The sequence below is a fragment of the Triticum aestivum genome, chromosome 1D (genome assembly GCF_018294505.1).
Source record: "Triticum aestivum cultivar Chinese Spring chromosome 1D, IWGSC CS RefSeq v2.1, whole genome shotgun sequence".
Taxonomy (NCBI): Eukaryota; Viridiplantae; Streptophyta; class Magnoliopsida; order Poales; family Poaceae; genus Triticum; species Triticum aestivum.
In genome coordinates, this window is record NC_057796.1 from 438658921 (window position 1) to 438678051 (window position 19131).

Here is a 19131-nt window from a genome sequence, read left to right on the forward strand (position 1 = left end):
CTTTCTTTGAGGACATATTTCCTATGAAGGGTATGTCGAGTTCATCAAATCAGGAGATACCTACTCCATCTAGTGAGGAATTCGCTGTAATTTCTGAACCCACCATTGTGATGGAACACGTTGAGAATCCTATTGAGGGTGACAATGAAACTCCTGTAAGGAGTAAGAGACAGAGGACTGCAAAGTCCTTTGGTGATGATTTCATTGTGTACCTTGTGGATGACACACCCAGGACTATTTCAGAAGCCTATGCATCTCCTGATGCTGACTACTGGAAGGAAGCTGTTCATAGCGAGATGGATTCCATCTTAGCTAACGGAACCTGGGAGATCACTGACCGTCCTTATGGGTGCAAACCAATAGGATGTAAGTGGGTGTTCAAGAAGAAGCTTAGACCTGATGGTACGATTGAAAAGTACAAGGCACGGCTTGTGGCTAAGGGTTATACGCAGAAAGAAGGTGAAGACTTCTTTGATACTTACTCACCCGTGGCTAAACTGACCACTATTCAGGTGCTACTATCACTGGCTGCCTCACATGGCCTTCTCGTTCATCAAATGGATGTTAAGACGGCTTTCCTCAACGGAGAGTTGAAGGAGGAAATTTACATGGATCAGCGAGATGGTTTTGTAGTACCTGGTCAGGAAGGAAAGGTGTGCAAGTTATTGAAGTCTTTATATGGCCTTAAACAAGCTCCTAAGGAGTGGCATGAGAAGTTCAAAAGAACATTAACTGCTGTCGGCTTTGTAGTAAACGATGGTGACAAGTGTGTGTACTATCGCTATGGTGGGGGCGAAGGAGTTATTCTTTGTCTGTACGTCGACGACATACTGATCTTTGGAACCAAACTTGATTTAATCAAGGAGGTTAAGGATTTCTTATCTCGTTGCTTTGAGATGAAGGATCTAGGAGTAGCTGATGTTATCTTAAACATCAAGCTGTTGAGAGATGAGAATGGTGGGATCACACTGCTTTAGTCTCACTATGTGGAAAAGATCTTGAGTCGTTTTGGGTATAGCGACTGCACGCCTTCTCCAACTCCATATGATGCTAGTGTGTTGCTTCGAAAGAATCGACGGATTGCTAGAGATCAACTAAGGTATTCTCATATTATTGGCTCGCTTATGTATTTGGCGAGTGCCACGAGGCCTGACATCTCTTTTGCTGTGAGCAAGCTGAGTCGGTTTGTGTCAAAACCGGGAGATGATCATTGGCGTGCGCTTGAGAGAGTTATGCGTTACTTGAAAGGCACTGCGAGCTATGGGATTCACTACACCGGGTATCCAAGGGTACTGGAGGGTTATAGTGACTCAGACTGGATATCTGATGCTGATGAGATTAAGGCCACAAGTGGTTATGCTTTTACACTTGGTGGTGGCGCTGTTTCCTGGAAGTCTTGCAAGCAGACCATCTTAACGAGGTCAACTATGGAAGCAGAACTCACAGCATTAGACACTGCCACTGTTGAAGTAGAGTGGCTTTGTGAGCTCTTGATGGACTTACCTATGGTTGAAAAACCAATACCCCTTATCCTGATGAACTGTGATAATCAAACTGTGATCGTCAAGATAAACAGTTCTAAGGACAATATGAAGTCCTCAAGGCATGTGAAGAGGAGACTAAAATCTGTCAGAAAACTGAGGAACTCCGGAGTTATTACGTTGGATTATATCCAAACGTTGAAAAACTTGGCAGATCCCTTCACAAAGGGTCTATCACGTAATGTGATAGATAATGCATCGATGGAGATGGGTCTGAGACCCACCGCATGAGTTGTCCATAGTGGTAACCCACTCTGTGTGATCGGAGATCCCGTGAAGTAGAAGTGGGAGACAAGCTATTGGTCAGCTGAGAGGAGAGTATCCCTATTTTAATTATCTCACTCCGTGAAGATGCAATACTCTCCTGATCTGCATGGCAGGTTGATAATTATCTTAATGTGTTCCAAGTGGCTTATTTGAGTAAGCAGAGATGTTGTCCTGCAGAGCAACTCCCGAGGAACACACCTATATGAATTTGACTGTTAACGTCGCAGTCTGTGAGAATTGGGTGTTCTCTAATAAATTCATGAAAGGCCCTGGAGTATGACGAATATGCTCCACCCGCGGGGAAGCCTTGCGGCAGCCCAGTATCGGTCAAGAATTTGTGTGAAACTAGTCTTGCAGAAAACTTGTAGTTCAAGGCATAGTCCACTATTCAAGTTGTGATCTAGTGTAGCATAAAACTCTAAGTGGAAGTTCAACTTCACAGTCTCCACTAAGCACCGGTATATAAACAATGTTTTGGAACTAAATGATGAGATGTGCCAATGAGACTTTGTGGGGGCTTGTTGGAATTTGCTAGTGGACCTTTGGCCCAAAGTCCAACTAAAATTCTGAAATTCTCTTGGCCCATTCATGCACACATGTGAGTGGAGTGAGTGAGACTAAAGTTTAGTCCCACCACGGAAATTGAGTGAGACCTGCACCTTTTTATAAGGTGAGCTTTTCTACCACTTGTATGAGCATGAGAAGAGAAGACCTACACGCGCGCTCCTCCTCCTCGCTTGCCTCGCCACGCCACGCCTCGTCACGACGCGCTGCGGGTTGCGGGATTGAGCCGAGGACAAAGCTATGCACGTTGTCTATATTTTTGCTGCTCGGGAAAAATTAATGAGTCATTAATTAATAATTAACAGACGCGTTAATTACTGAACTGTTTCCGATTCTTTTGGATCGTGACGACTCGGACGTGGGGTTTACTCCCACGACCTACCCGACCCGCACTGTATAGTCAGGCAGACGTCTACCCTAGCCGTCGTCGTATCGTATGGTTTCGCACCACCATTCCAGATCATTGCGCCGCCACGCAAGTCTTCTCCATCCCTCCTTTCGGCGTGCACCGCAAGAAGGGACAGCAGGCCTCCGAAACCCCGCCTCTTCGTGATCCTGTACGGGAGAGGGGCGATCAGGTTTTTGGGAAGCGCACTCGCGCGACTGCTGGCAGCGATGACTTCGCCAACGACGACTTCTTCCCCGACCTCGGCAACCTCATCCTCGACGACATGGGCGACAACGTCAACGCCGGTGGTGCTGCTCCCGCTGCATCGTATGTGATTCTATCCTTCCTGTTCGAGATCGTGGTAGAATTCATGTTTCTAGTATGTGCCCTAAATGTGATTTGTTCATCTATTATGCTGGTTCGCATGATTAGTTTAATCTCTTCTATTGCAGCCATGATTTATCTTCTGTTTATTCGGATTAAATCTCGTAGTAATTTGTTCATATTTCCAACAGGTAGCATGCGTTGCTCCGACTCTTGGTCGTCCGGGACAAGGCACTCCACACGGTCCTATTGCCGCCGCTGCATAGGTAGGCCTCACCCATGCGGTACATGACAGCGAACATGGGACGGCGATGACGGTGCTGGTCATACTCACCACGGGACATGGTGTTGAAGTGGAGAGTGATGTGGCAGTCAAACCCAAATGGCGTGTCAAGTTTTTAGTCAAACCCGTGTTCATGTAGGACGAAATCCACCGGGAGCGGTATGAAGGACTAAACTTATCTGGTTCGAGAAGTTGAGGGACCAAGGTTTACCGGTTTTGAAGTTAAGGAACCATTTCTATACTTTGAAGATAGTTGAGGGACGAAAATTATATTTATCCCTAATAAAAATTACAGACCACCGAACAACCATTGTCGACCCTAGAAGTTGCATGCCCACTTGAATCCTATGGGATTAGCAATGAGTGTTTGATACCACAAGAAAACAATAGAATTATAAAAAGAGGTTGGAGTGGATGTTAGATTTCCTATGAAATGTAGTACAAAAGATTTTGTAGGAAAATTTTCTATGGGATCCAATCCTATGAATCAAAAGACTAACATAGAAAAAAAATTCTAAGGATTTCAATCATTCAGAAATCCTGTCAAAATCCTTTGTATCAAAGGAGCCCTTAACAGTCAACACCACTTGTATTGACAGTGCCACATCAACGCTTACAAGCGGGTCCAACCACTCAGAATCGCGTTTAAAATGAACCGACTGTCCGTCCCACTAGTGTTTTCTGAGAAAAATGCCCACGTCGGTGATGATCTGTAACTATCACAGAATGTGACGGTATTTGAAAGCCCTCTTTTTAGGATCGGTGTTTTAATTTTGAAAGCCCTAACCCTAAATGTTGTGGGGTCCAACTAAAAAAGAAATTGTGGTTTTACTCTGCTCACTCCAAAATATCCCGTCTCGTCTCTTGGAAATTTGCAGCCACCGGAATACAAGTTTCAGATCGCGTGCCGCCCGCCACAAGACTCTGCTAGTTAGTTCAGTACAATCAGCGAACCTATCTCGATTCAAAAACACAAGCTTGGATGATCAGGTATCTCAACGCAAATACCGATCGTGTCATCTGGCATGGTATTAGGAGAAACGGTTCTTCCGAGGCTCCCGCACATGGAATCTAGTACGCGGCAGCGTCCGGCCATGGGGGACACGGTGGTTCTCAACCCCGGGCTCGGCGTGGGCCACCTGGTGCCCATGGTGGAGCTGGCCAAGCTCTTCCTGCGCGGCGGCCTCGCCGTCACCGTCATCGTCAACGTCCCGCCGGGCAAGGCCACGGACACCTCGGCCGCCGTCGCGCGCGCCGCGGCGGCCAACCCGTCCGTCCGCTTCCACGTGCTGCCCACGCCGCCGGACGCCGACGCCGACGCGGTGGCCCCGGACGCCGCCGAGGCGCCCAACCCCTTCGTCCTCCTGCGCCGCATGAACGCGCCGCTCCGCGACTACCTCCGCTCGGTGCTGCCCTCCGTGCGCGCCCTCGTCCTCGACATGCTCTGCTTCTGCGCGGACGCCGTAGACGTCGCCGCCGAGCTCGGCGTGCCGGTCTACGTCTTCTACACCGGCAGCGCCAGCAGCCTCGCCGTCAACCTCTACCTCCCGCGCATGCAGGCCCAGATCGGCGACGCCAGCCTCGGCGAGATCGGCGACGCGCCGCTCTCCTTCCCCGGGAACCGCCCCTTCAAGCCCACCGACCTCCCCGGGCTCGCGCTCGACCGCCACAACGAGGTGTACAAGAGCTTCCTGCACGCGTTCGAGCGGATTCCGGAGTCCCGGGGCATCGTCATCAACACGTTCGAGTGGCTGGAGGACAGGGCGCTGCGCGCGCTCAGGGACGGCGCGTGCGTCCCCGGCCGCGCCACGCCGCCGGTGTACTGCGCCGGGCCCATGATCTCAGCCGGCGGCGGTGGCGGTGAAGAGAAGAAGCACGAGTGCCTGGCGTGGCTGGACGCGCAGCCGGAGAAGAGCGTCGTGTTCCTCTGCTTCGGGAGCATGGGCACCTTCCCCAAGACGCAGCTGGAGGAGATCGCCGCCGGGCTGGAGCGGTCCGGGCAGAGGTTCCTGTGGGTGGTGCAGAGCCCGCGCAGCGCGGACGGCGGGCCGGACCTGCTCGCGGACGCTCTCGGCGAGCCGGACCTCGCCGCGCTGCTGCCGGAGGGGTTCCTGGAGCGGACCGGCGGCCGCGGCCTGGTCGTCAAGTCGTGGGCGCCGCAGGCGGACGTGCTGCACCACCGCGCGACGGGCGCCTTCGTGACGCACTGCGGGTGGAACTCGACGCTGGAGGCGATCGTGGCGGGCCAGCCGCTCATCTGCTGGCCGCTGTACGCGGAGCAGAGGCAGAACAAGGTGTTCGTGGTGGAGGAGATGGGCGCCGGCGTGGAGATGGCCGGGTACGACGGGGAGGTGGTGGCGGCGGCGGAGGTGGAGGCCAAGGTGCGGTGGGTGATTGAGTCCAGGGGCGGGGGGGCGCTGCGGGAGCGAGCCATGGCTGCCAAGGAGAAGGCACTCGAGGCGCTGGACGAAGGCGGAGCATCCCGGACGGCGTTTGCTGAGTTTCTTAGAGATCTTTAGAGCCTGATATAGAACTTCGATTAGATTATCGTCGTGTTACAGTTTTGTCGAATCATATCACGTGAAATGAAAAAAAACATAACTTAGATTATCGTCGATGAATTCTGACGGCGAGGTGATCGCTGTCGCGGTGACGGCAAGGTGATAGCCGTCGAACCGCGACAGCAATGGCCATGTTCATGGGGGAGGAAGAACTTGACCCCCTTCTCAAATATGATCGTATTCCATACATCATCAGCAACATGTATCACACAGAAGTCCAAACAAAAACGAGAAGGGGTCTCAACATCACACAACCCCATGAAAAAGAATGCATGTTATCCTATCGTGGCACAACAAACAACACAAGCTCGAATGTAGTCCATTCATGTCCTCAATCCGGACCCAATCACTACCAACCTAAACTTTTTACATACAAAGAGAAGAAAAGAATCAAACTGTACTGTACTCCCCCTGCCTGTGTTTCCGTCTGTATAATTACAAAGTGAGAAGAACCAAACTTGTGGCCTGACAACTCAGCTACAAGCAAATATACACAGTTACTTAGCCTTGTGCCTGTGGTGGCCTTCCCTATTGTCCTACATCACATCACCCAGCATGTAGTCAAAACCATAAACCATATTCAGGAGATCAGTGTCTTTGTGTCGACTCCGCATCCGCATATAGGAGATTTTACAGAGGTGCGGTCATCACCAGCACGACAGTGATATATACTTCTGAATCCATGATTGATGTGTAATGTATGTACTACCAGCTGATCCCCGGCTTCCTTTCTTGAGTAACATTGCGTAACTGGCAATCAGTGCACCGACAAAGCACTAGGTGATTCTTTCCCTTGCTCCCCAAAGTCTGGCGCGCAACAAGCAAAGACGACATACATACAACACAATCCTGTGTTAATTTCCTATTGTGCGGTTTACCTGGTTTCAGAAATGCTCCTTGTGGAATTCAAATTTTGTCGTGCATTTGCCATTGAACTCATGGCAAAGGTTGCTTAGTTCCTGCGCCAGAACCGGAGCTCCGCAATAGAACACTCCTGCAAGAAACAGTAGCAGTTACCTTCTTTGCAATGATCACATTATATAAGTTCATACCCAAATTACTTGGACAGCCAGAACTGTGCTATTTATGTTGCTGTATTGCATCTTGAGTGAAGTACTAAAACGTGGTGATGGGTACTATTTCGCAGCTAAAAGCATGAAAAGGCAAAGCTTTAATTAGTATCTTACCTATCTTGGCATAAGGATGCTTGGAGGCTACCTTAGACAGCACCCTCTTAAAATTTGGTCTTGCAAAATGTGTCCGCACCTGCGAAATCAGTATATCAGTAAATAGCGAGCACATAAAATTAACTCAACAGGCATGCTAACATGTTTCTTTTCCACATCTCACCCTAATAATATAGCAAAATTCGAACATTAATACTGCTAATACTAAGACTGGCATGAGGCCAATTGGCATGTCATAACTTGTGACTTACTCGAGTTCCAGACACTACATCGACGCCGTTCTTGGCATGGTTGAGAGCTTGCAGCATTGTGATGAGTGCTGACCGGGCATCTCCTTCCTCATAAACACTTGTGAGATAGTTGTGCATCTCAATGATATTCTAGTATTGAAGAAAGACAGCTGTAAGAACTAAATTGCGAGCAAACACAGTGTGTCACTTGAAAAAGGCTTAGCTGATAGTTACCCTTTGATCTAGTTCAGCAATCTCATTCATGATTCCTTTAAACCAATCAAAAGAGCCTTGCTCGCGTGTCACCCAATAAAAGTAAGCATTTGTTGTCTTAAAAACCCTCTTTGGTTTTGACGTAATCCTCATAAGGGTGTCAAGGTCAACAGATGCCTTACTGGGTCCGATTGGTGGGTAAAGATCAGTTGAGGCTTCCTGCAAATATAGGTTGATGAGTTAATTAATTAGCCTAGTTTTTCATAGTTTTGGTAAAATGTAGCACAAATAGATGGATAAATAAATCACTGAATATTATAATTCTTCCTGCGGTTAGGGTATAAGGAAGACGCCAGTTGGAAACATGATATAGATTGCAGTATAGTCTGTCAAGAATCAATAGTAGTTCTAATTGTAGTAGGGTACACGGAAAATTCGCTTACATCCTCTTCCTCCATTTTGATGATGTTGTTAATCAGATCTTTCAATATGCTGATGAAAGGAGTTGCACCAATTCCTAACCCAACAAGTAGTAAAACATCATACTTGCTATAGTCTTGTGCAGGAGAACCATACGGTCCATCAATCAAAAGTTTTGGGAAACTGCATTTTGAAAATAATTATCAAGATCCCGATTGCACAAACATATTATTGCCTCTGAATAAGAAGGATAGCCATACGTTTTTTTGGTGTTCTCATCTGCTCTAAGGAGGCCACTTTTCCCATTCATAGGTGGCTCACAAGCTGCGGAGAATACACGCTTGAGCTCTCGCGTCCAGTCACCAAGTTGTCGGACATGGATACTGAGAAAATCATCCCCGGGTGCTGAAGTTATCGAGAAGGGATGCCTGAAAAGGGTAAGAGTATTTGAGATTGAATGAAGTGCAATGCATACCTATTCTACAAATAAACTGTACATAAACATACTAGATAGTGTAAAAGCGATTTTTTTTGTTCCAACTGTAGTTTATTTACAATTAAAAGGCATGTACCATTCAAATGGTGAAACAGCTGGACATTGAACAAACATATACTGCCCGCTCTTGTAACGGAATGTCGGTGGCTTAGACATTTGCAATGTCAAAACATTACCAGGATATATGGCCACCTGCAAAGCAAGTGTATGTGTCAGCGTACCAGACATGGAAATAGAACTCAAATTTCAAATTTAATGTGGGTTGACCTTCAATATCCGGACAGAGTAACTGCCAGACCTGAAGAACCTCAGAGTCCTCTCCCCTACATATAACCCAACAGGGACTGCAAGATACATCCATGTCTGCAAAAGAGATTAGGTGCTTACAAAATTATTCAGGTAAAGAGAGTAAAGGAGAAGAAAAGATATAAACTAACCGTTCTTTTGTACCAATCCAGGATAAGGTATAGACGCTCTCCATGAATAACAAGTGATATGTATACAATGATGAACAGATGATGGGAGTACCAGAAGGCATTGAAGCCAGTTAGCTTGTCAAATGGCTTGGGAAGCTTCACCAGGCTACGACGGAACCACCTGGTTGCTAGAGTAAAAGCAATGAGCATGCAGACAACCATAATAACTCCGGTTACACCCTCCACTCCTCTGACTAAAGCCAAATATGTTGGCTTGGTCTCCCCGAAGTACTGGCGCAGTGGAGCATACGTCTCATCTGAGGAATCTATAAGCCGTGGAAAATCACATGCAAGATGGTTTCCTGCATGAAGGATAACACCAACCACAATTGCCGCCGCAATAGTCTGCCATGGCAACACAAAATGTTCATTGTTAGCTGTAACCATTATATCATTATGTGTCAAATTAGCCTAGAGTACGAATGGTAAGTTGATAACAGACACATTAGGCACAACTAATGATCACATTATACACCTGGATTATTTCTGTTTATTACATTATTTCATTTTGTGCGTTCAAATGAAAATGAGCTGGACCACAGCTTGTCCATGCATTAGTTAGCTGATGAGAAGAGCTTCGGATGAGCCAGCTTTACAGCCCAACTATTACTGTCAGCTGACAGCTGCATTCTAATCATGGCCATCCGACTTCTGTATGGTACCAAGTTTCAGCTTCTCTCATCCTCTTAATTTAGGTGGGTACAGAGCTTATATACTACTCCTTCCGTTCCAAAATAAGTGTCATGGTATTGCTTCAATTTTGAACTAAAACCACGACAATTATTTTGGAACGGAGGGAGTATATGTGACCAAAGGTTGTTTCTTTAACACTCATATAAAAGCATGCCTTCAGGATCTGAACTTGCATGACTAGCTTGTGTAAGTCAAATACTGCTGATGGAAAAGAATGACTATCCCATAGCTTAATTTAAAAACAAAACATAAGATAACAGGAGCCAATAAAATGATTTTAAACAGCAACCAGGTAAAATATGATTGTTGTTTCAAGTTCATAACCCATTTTCTAAACTGCACCAATTATCGGGACGCCAGAGAAAGCTTTCAGACAGAAAGTATGGGGGAGTCGTCTATTAACTAAGCTCTATTATGTCCCCTCCATAGTGTTGGGCACATGTGATGTCAGACCCACATGTAGGAACCATCAACCATGGGAAGGACCCATGTATTTAACCAAATTTTGTTGCATCACATGTATTAAGATCAATCACTGCGGTCTACAGAAACTAGGTACGGATAATGAAAGTGTGGAGAGATATCTTTCCAACACATACAAAAATATATCCTGGGTCTGTTCAGAACAAGGAAATTCTGCAGGAAATTTATTGGACAGTTGGACATGGATTAATTTCGCAGAAATCAACAAACAATAACAAAAGCAATGAGGGTCTAATGTCTAACCTTATGGAAGTTGATGTTGTCATCGAACGGTAATGCCCGTGCAGCTCTTGTATTACGCAGCCAAGTAATGGTGTTGCGGCATACAGGTAGGAGGATGAGTGCCATGTTCAGCTTAAGGGTCTCAGCAGCCCCCTTTGCAATTGTTACACAGTAGCCCATCACACTAAATACGTACCGATTGCGGTACTGGATAAATTTCCAAATGAACAATCCAGCCATTATCCCAATCCACAGTGCAAGTACCCAGAGGCGTTTCCAATTGTCCTCCAGATAATAGCTTAATTTGCTGCTCATTTTTCGGATCGGGCTCTTGTGCCTTAGGCCAGCAAGGTTCTGGCTCAGTGCCTGGCTTGTGTAGCTCAAGGCCTGGCTATAGTTCACGTATGTATCCTTCTGCAGTAGCAACGTCTCCAACTGCCAAAGCTGCAATGACAATCACAAACAGTGTTTTTAATGTGTCCCAACATTAAGTAGAATATGGCCTCAAGAAACACTGGCACATTTTTCTACAATATTTGCTGGTAATAAGTCCCATCAATTTGGCCTATCGATAAACCAGACAATTATATAAATTATAATCATTTAAAGTGATAACCAAATGATCTTATGATATATCACTTCAACGTGTGAACATTTCAATTTTAAAAGCACAGAACACACTTTTATCCAACCACCATAATATTATCAGGTAATTAACCGTAGTGGAGTTAACAATGAAAGGCCATTGTGTTGTCTAACTAAAACAGCATATGACCCAACCAACAGTCGAAAATTATCCATAGTTATACTGATCAGGAAATACACGGCAGGTTAACGGTGCACATCAGTTTGAGAACAGAAAGTCAAATAGCCCACCAAACTATAGAAGGCCCCACAAGATTATGATTGCATCTGGTGGCACACATGGCTCCCATATGAGTGCACCATACCTGCTAAATCTTGGGGAACATGCACGCAATAACTCCATCCTAAGAAAGAGGGGCATCGTATTGAATATCCACCTGTACAAGTGCTACACTTCGACAGTCTCCCAAACAAACACAGCCTAGAAGAGACGCATACACATAAGAAATTTAAATGGAACTAAAGCACTGCATATTAGGTATAGCACAGAAGTGAGGCTGCTGAGTATTTGATGTGGATATAATTACTTTGTCCACTAAATAAGACAAATAAGACTTGGCGCCTAATGAAGGTCAAAAGTAATTGTAACCCTGGCGATATCAGAACAACAATTCTACAACAAGTGATACTGGGCACTGAGCCTTGTATTTGATTAGGGTAATGTGCCGTCGCTGTCTCACAAATGCAACATCAGGCGGGACGGTGGATATAATTTGACTATGGATGACACAGGCTCCTGCCAGCAACAGTCTCTATTCTTGATAGGATCAAAAAGGTTTCAGTGTGGATGGCAAAGATAAACTACACCTTTCTTGCTAGAATTAAGCAACATACAGTCAGATGTGCAATGTGGAAAATCTCATTTGAAGACGGCAAATTATGAGAAGATTCGGACTGAACTACACTTGATATTCTGCTATACAGGTGCTCACCAGCTTGAAGCACAGGTGGTCGTCAAGGGAAGCATGATCAGGGTTCTTTGTTACTATTCTATTTTGGTTGTGTCAATTTTCAGCATAAACATGTCAATCACCACAACACTTTTACTGCATCTACTACGTTGATGTTGCTTAAAGAGGAAGCCCCTTCTTCAGCGAACCAAAATATATGACTTCAAGTACAGTTATTAATGATGTCTCTTTTCTGAAGACCTAAGGGCTCCAGGCCCGTGGTTTCCAGTTTCCTCTATTACGAATAACTGCAATTTTCCATATGTTTGGAATGGAGCTAGAGCTCCAGAAAGTGAACCGACAGCAAAGCATTGACCATTGAGAGACACACGACGGGAACTTGTATCCCAGACTGGCCAGCAAGTAAGATGGTTATTGGTTCAACCTTTGGGTATGTTAAAATAGACATGTGGACGAGGGCAGAAGTAGAAACAAAGATAGAATGATATCTAGGATATTTGCTGGAGGAGAGCAATGGCATTTGACTGGCAGGAATAAAAATATACAGAACTTTGTTTTCCAGTAGCAACAATAGCGTTGCTGTCTTGAGAAGCAAAATTTCAAGGAACACAGAGGATAGTGACGGGAAGCCAGAAGGAATCCATAGTTTATACCTCAATGTAGCCGAGGCCTTCGGGGTCTAGCTCCTCCATGATCAACGCGGCGTATTCCTCTGCTTGCTCCTTAAGCCTCGCCAGCTTATTCGCGGACGCACTTAGCATGATGATCTGGAAACACAAAGCAAATTGCCACCTTTAATCATCAGGATTCAGGAACCGTCCTTTTCACAGCTTGGAAAAAGGCACGATGAACAAACAACACAACCTGGCTAGGCCCTTTACACAATGTCACAATCACATCAACGGAACACAATAGATTAGATTAAATCTCTGATTAAAAAGTCCCCCCTGTTGAACGGATTATAATAGCTGGCCAGCCTGACGGGAACGCCCCCCACCAACTACTGTTGCGTTCGATCTGGTCTTCCCTTCACGACTGACTTCCATCGCCATCCGTGGTAAATTTACGTAACCTTCCTCCCGTGTTTCTAGAACAGAAAAAGCTCATGTAGAAAGAGATTGGTGCGTGGGCGCCGGCCAGGGATGATGGTTTCTTCCCCCGCCAGTCTCGCTGGGGGTGGGGGGCCTTGATTAGTCGGCAATGTTTCCCAATCCACACATACGGTTCTTATGCGTGAATCCTGGAGCGCAAGCTTGCAGACAACCAGCAGACAAGGACATGGCGAGAATGGACGGCCCAATCATCAAAATATACTAGTAGTCCGAATATTCTGCTACTACCAAAATGGAAGAATTTGTACTGTCGCAGCAGCAGAAATGCCAAGCGCGACCGGGGTAAAAAGGAAAGGAGATACTACGTATGAAGAACAGCAGCAGTAGTAAGTAGTGGTACCTCTTTCACCTCCGCCTCCGTGATGTGGCCGTCGGCGTCCTTGTCCACCCTGTGATTGGATTGAACCGTACCACGTTAACGGGGCGAGAAATGGTGCGGACTCAGAGCGCGCAGAATGATTTGGCAGGAGGTTGGTTGGGGATTGTAGGGGTGTGGGTTGTTACATGTCGAAGAAGATCTGGAGGCGCGAGTCAAAGCTGTTGTCGGTGATCTGCGACCAGATCTCGCGCAGCTCCTCCCTGTTGATGTGGTCCGACTGCATCTGCCGCCGCCGGCACAGCGTGTCGAAGAGCTCCATGGCGAACTCCTTGGACTCCATCATCCCTGAAAACCAAATGCGGCTAGGGATTAGGAGGGGGAGCGAGCGAAGCGGCTTGAAGATTGCTGCGAGGAGGGCAGGGAGATTTGAAGCAACCAAGCTGACCTATGCATTGCGGGAAGTCGGCGCGGGAGAGGCGGCCGTCGAGGGCGAGGCGGTCGAAGTTGCGCTGGACCTCGATCCAGGCGTTGTTGCTGGCCTTGGTGTTGCCGCTGATGAAGCGCAGACCCTTGATGGCGCGCTGCGCGGTGGACTTGGTGCGGTCGAGCTGCGCGCGCTGGCGGCGCTCGGCGCGGGCGGCGAGGGCGGACTCGATGCCCGACGGCGGGTGCGCGGCCGGCGGGGGCTGAGGGGGCTCGGCGAGGGCGGCGCGGCTCTGGGTGCGCGTGAAGCGCTTGGTGAGGTCCTGCGAGATTTGCTTGGCGCGGGACACCCCGGCCTTGAGCTCCTGCGAGAACTGCAGCAGCCGGTGCGACGAGGTCCGCCGGATCGCCGGCGACCGCGACCGCGACGGGCCCGCCCCGGGCGGTGGCGTTGGCTCCGCGCTCCATCCCATCACCGACGGCGACGCCCCCGACGACGAGGCGGCGGCAGAAGCGGCCGCGTTGGCGTTTGCGGCGGCGGCCGGCTCGACGCTGCGCAGCACAATGGTGTCGTCCTCCTGCAGGTCGAGCGTGACCTCGACGAGCTCCTCGCCGTCGTCGGAGCTGCGGTCGGAGCCGCGCGGCGAGGAGCCGGTGCTGAGCGAGCGCGGCGTCGTGGCGCCCGAGCCGCCGCCCCACCGCGGCCGGCCCGGGGCCCCGCCACCGCCGGCGACCCCCCGCATGACGGCTCCTTCCTTCCCTCCGGCAGAGCAGTCCGCCCGACACGGCCGCGCTGCGACCCACCAAACTGGGTTGACGATTTTGGGGAAGGGGTGGGAGCGAGGGGGGAGAGAGGAGACGAGAGGGGTGATATAGCTCACGCAACAGTCCAACGAAGGCGACCTAATGCTACGCGCTGTAGTAGTACTTACTGGCTGGCTCGCTCGCTTAGCTAAGCGTAGCCTAAAGCTTTGTGCTCACCAGCCAGGCTTTGTCGTTCCACTGCGCGTGTGGATGGGGGCTGTGGCCGGAGAAAAAGAGCAGACATGAATATCCCGGGCCGGCCAGCCGCCGTAAAAGATTGGTTAATAGTGGTGGTACTAGTGACGACAAAGCCAAGCTGGCCGCGCCGATCTCCAGGAAATACGAGTGCACGACCCGACTCCCGGTGCTGCTGACCAGCACCATGTAGCGGTAAGTCGTAGGAGCAGCTGAGGTTTCACTTTCACACCGTGGTAGTAGTAAAGCTGGTCAAGGCGGAGACCCGGCGGGCGGCGGTGCGACGTGGCCGCGTGAACCGCTCGTGGCCATGCATGGCGTGCTCCGGCGTTGCCCGCGCGCGCGCCGTCACGTCCCGGCGCGCGCCGCGTATCGTCGAGCGGCACCTCGCGACGCGCCGCGCCGTGCCGTGGCGTGCGATCGCGACGCTCTCGCTTCGTTTTCGTTGCGTGCCCCGGCGGCGACTTGCGAGCGAGCTGGTTGCCGGTCGGTCAGCGAGCTTGAGTGGGCGGGGCGCGCGCACCTACGGGTCGAGGACGGTGGCGCATCGCATGCGCTGCCTGCCAGGATAGAAGCGATGGATAGAGAGATAGAGGGCGCGCCATGATGAGGGCGAACATGGGGGCGAGCTGAGCAGCGCCTTTGGTGGCCACGATTGTCGCCGCGGTCTCCAGCACCGGATCATTGGCTTTGCCTCCGCCAAAACATTCCTGGCCCCCAGCGAGGTCTCTCTCTCTCTCTCTCTCTCTCTCTCTCTCTCTCTCTCTCTCTCTCTCTCTCTCTCTCTCTCTCTCTCTCTGGGCGTGCACTACGTACGTACGTGGTGACGGCACCATATGGTTCCGTTTCCTGAGGAATAATGCTCTGCTCTCTCTGGGAAACAAGGCTGCGGCTGACGACCACCGCGGGTGGCCGGTGAAGTGGTGAGTGAGTGATCCGTAGAAAACCATGCACACCTATGAACGCAATTGCAACAATGCGGCCGGGCTTATTTGTACTTTAAGCGTGTTTTGGTGGGATAACGAGGTAGTATAATGTAAGTGAGTAATAAGTAACGGCATCTCCAACGCAGACTCCAAAACCGGACACCGCATCCGTCCAGCACAGGGACTGATGTGTGGCACTCGGGGCGCCGGAGTAGGTTCCCCGTCACACGCGCTAGTTTAATGGAGGTATGCGGACAGATGGATGTCGTTTAATGCAAAGAGAAGGCGTGCGCAGCAGGCGTGCAACGAGCGATGCTCTCGGCAGGCGAGCCGCTTCAATGTCGACTCTAGTGACCTGTCGCGTCTGCTCTTGGCCGGAATGAACGCGGAGCTAACGCTCTGACGAACGCATGCGGACGAGGGAGAGGGATTTTGGGTGGGCCAGATTCACTTGCGTGGCAGCAGTCCGGACTCCTACAAAGCCCCCCCCCCCCTCCCGCGCGGTTTGGGGAGAAAATGACGTCTGGGCCGACTCACGGATGGATACAGGACCGCATTGGATGGCAAAACACGTCCAGACTACACGGTTGCGGGCGGTTTGAGAGTTGGCGTTAAAGATGCCCGAGCTAGTTCCAAGCTTGACAGACATTATTTGATTTGGTTGACGAGGACAAACGGAACAAAGTGGTTCCACCGGAGAGAATATTCATGTGATATCGTTGCTACTCCCTCTGTTCCCAAATATAAGTCTTTCTAGAGATTCCATCAAGTGACTACATGTGGAGCAAAATGAGTGAACCTACATTCTAAAATATGTCTATATACATCCGTATGTTGTTGTCCATTTGTGTGTCTAAAAAGACTTATATTTGGGAAAGGAGGGAGTACTTGCTAGTGTAAGGTTGTGCATCAACTGTTGATGTCATATCTTTTGCCATGATTATGAATGGAAACTTGGGTGATGTCATATCTTTTGCCATGATTATGAATGGAAAATACGAATTGTGGGTGATGAAAGTACAAATAAAATGTTGAACATTACTCGTATAAATGTTGCTGAGAATGTGTTTCTTTTGCGGGGAAATGTTGAAAGTACAACTCAATGTTGTTGAAAAAGCAAATGAGTTGTTGGAGGTACGAGCAACTTTACCATGAAGCCATATTGGTCCAGTCGCCATACAAACTGTCAATGTGATGATTTTGATCCAAAATGACACTCTAACAGAGTGATCATATGCCTTCAAGTCGGCATAGTTTATGGAGCTCGCTCCAAAATAGAGCTCATAGACTCCATATTTGGAGGTTGTGGAGGAGCTCGCTCAAATTCAATAGTCAGTGTGGGAATCAAGTTTCAGCTTCTTTCTCATCACGCCACGTGAAAGATTTGAAGCAGTCCGGCCTTTCACGCACCACCGGGGACGAGCATGACGGTGCCATAACCTCGAGGTATAGATATGGAGGACAGAAGAAGCCTAACGACAATAGGGCGCCTGTGCTGACGACGCCATGAAGAAGAGGAAGAGGAAGAGGATGCTGCACCAGCACCCAAGTCTCAGAAGCTTATGGGAGATACTATCAAGTCAGGGGCTGCAACATCAAAGCCCAAAACTGCTCCCAAAGCAACAGCTCAAGCTCAGAAGCCTTGTAAACCCAAGAGAAGCACCAGAAACATCCCAGCTGAAGAGAAGAACAAGGCCCCAGTGCCTGAGGTTGAAGAAAAAGATGATGAAGCCCATGTGCTAAGAAAGCTGAAGCCAAAGGTTCCATATCACAATGACACTCATCCAGTGGCAGAGGGAACATCAGAAAGGATGCATGATTGAGACTTTGGAGACAGTCTGATCCTTATGCTGCGAGAAGGAGAACTGCTGTGGACTACAGGTTCCACACCAAAGAACAGCAAGATTTCTATGAGACCATTCTGCTTGACAAAAAGCCAATTGTCTGTGATATGAAGTGGGTTGATTGGGAATATATTGATGAGAATGAAGATCACTTCACAGGTGTACATGAAAGCTTCAAAGCTTGTGGAGTTGATAAATTTGTTGGACAGAAGCTCACTAAATGGAATGATGAGCTAATCATGCAATTCTACTCCACTGCTCATTTCTATCCTGATGGAAGGATAGTATGGATGTCTGAAGGTACAAGGTACCAATCAACTGTTGAAGAATGGGCCAAGTTGATCAATGCCCCAGAAGAACATGAGGATGATTTGGATGTGTATGCCAAGAAGAAGAAAGACCACAATTCCATGGCAAATATTGTCGGGGAACGTAGCAGAAATTCAAAATTTTCCTACGTGTCACCGAGATCAATCTATGGATTAACTAGCAACGAGAGAGAGGGGAGTGCATCTTCATACCCTTGAAGATCGCGAGCGGAAGCGTTCAAGAGAACGGGGTTGATGGAGTCGTACTCGTCGTGATCCAAATCATCGATGATCCTAGCGCCAAACGGACGGCACCTCCGCGTTCAACACACGTACGGAGCAGCGACGTCTCCTCCTTCTTGATCCAGCAAGGGGAAGGAGAGGTTGATGGAGATCCAGCAGCACGACGGCGTGGTGGTGGAAGTAGCGGGATTCCGACAGGGCTTCGCCAAGCGCTACGGGAGGAGGGAGATGCGTCACGGGAGGGAGAGGGAGGCGCCAGGGCTTTGGTGTGGCTGCCCTCCCTTCCCCCCACTATATATAGGGCCAAGGGAGAGGGGGGCGCAGCCTTGGCCCTTCCTCCAAGGAAGGGTGCGGCCAGGGAGGAGTCCATCCTCCCCAAGGCACCTAGGAGGTGCCTTCCCCCTTTAGGACTCTCCCTCTACCTTATCTCTTGGCGCATGGGCCTCTTGGGGCTGGTTCCCTTGGCCCATATAGGCCAAGGCGCACACCCCACAGCCCATGTGCCCCCCCCCGGGGCAGGTGGACCCCCGGACCCCTTTCGGCACTCCCGGTACAATACCGATAATGCGCGAAACTTTTCTGGCGAGCAAAACAAGACTTCCCATATATAAATCTTTACCTCCGGACCATTCCGGAACTCCTCGTGACGTCCGGGATCTCATCCGGGACTCCGAACAACTTTCGGGTTACCGCATACTAATATCTCTACAACCCTAGCTTCACGGAACCTTAAGTGTGTAGACCCTACGGGTTCGGGAGACACGCAGACATGACCGAGACGACTCTCCGGTCAATAACCAACAGCGGGATCTGGATACCCATGTTGGCTCCCACATGCTCCTCGATGATCTCATCGGGTGAACCACGATGTCGAGGATTCAATCAATCTCGTATACAGTTCCCTTTGTCTACCGGTATAGTACTTGCCCGAGATTCGATCGTCGGTATCCCGATACCTTGTTCAATCTCGTTACCGGCAAGTCTCTTACTCATTCCGTAACACATCATCCCGTGATCAACTCCTTGGTCACATTGTGCACATTATGATGATGT

At 49.1% G+C, this 19131-nt stretch overlaps 2 protein-coding genes across 2 annotated transcripts; one reads left to right on the plus strand and one right to left on the minus strand.

Annotated features, from left to right (window-relative positions):
• Window positions 1–4249: 4249 nt before the first annotated feature.
• On the plus strand, window positions 4250–5972 carry LOC123182712 (anthocyanidin 5,3-O-glucosyltransferase). The gene has a single exon (XM_044595369.1). The coding sequence runs from the start codon at window positions 4393–4395 to the stop codon at window positions 5884–5886; it is 1494 nt and encodes a 497-aa protein (XP_044451304.1). The 5' UTR covers window positions 4250–4392; the 3' UTR covers window positions 5887–5972.
• A 215-nt stretch (window positions 5973–6187) lies between these two features.
• Window positions 6188–14616, minus strand: LOC123182710 (respiratory burst oxidase homolog protein A). The gene is made up of 14 exons (XM_044595368.1): window positions 13781–14616; window positions 13521–13680; window positions 13357–13405; window positions 12558–12671; window positions 10370–10792; window positions 8912–9295; window positions 8742–8837; window positions 8551–8666; window positions 8239–8406; window positions 8002–8161; window positions 7580–7777; window positions 7367–7495; window positions 7116–7194; window positions 6188–6922 (listed from the first exon to the last, which is right to left on the minus strand). The coding sequence occupies exons 1-14, from the start codon at window positions 14499–14501 to the stop codon at window positions 6813–6815; spliced, it is 2907 nt and encodes a 968-aa protein (XP_044451303.1). The 5' UTR covers window positions 14502–14616; the 3' UTR covers window positions 6188–6812.
• Window positions 14617–19131: the final 4515 nt, after the last annotated feature.

Bases quoted from the DNA above. Each gene is read 5' to 3' on its own strand.
- LOC123182712 (XM_044595369.1), top strand. From the start codon at position 4,393: ATGGTATTAGGAGAAACGGTTCTTCCGAGGCTCCCGCACATGGAATCT.
- LOC123182710 (XM_044595368.1), bottom strand. From the start codon at position 14,501: ATGCGGGGGGTCGCCGGCGGTGGCGGGGCCCCGGGCCGGCCGCGGTGG. The intron at 13,406-13,520 runs GTAACAACCCAC...ATCCAATCACAG, and splicing joins CTCCAGATCTTCTTCGACAT to GGTGGACAAGGACGCCGACG. The intron at 9,296-10,369 runs GTTAGACATTAG...TTGCCATGGCAG, and splicing joins ACAACATCAACTTCCATAAG to ACTATTGCGGCGGCAATTGT.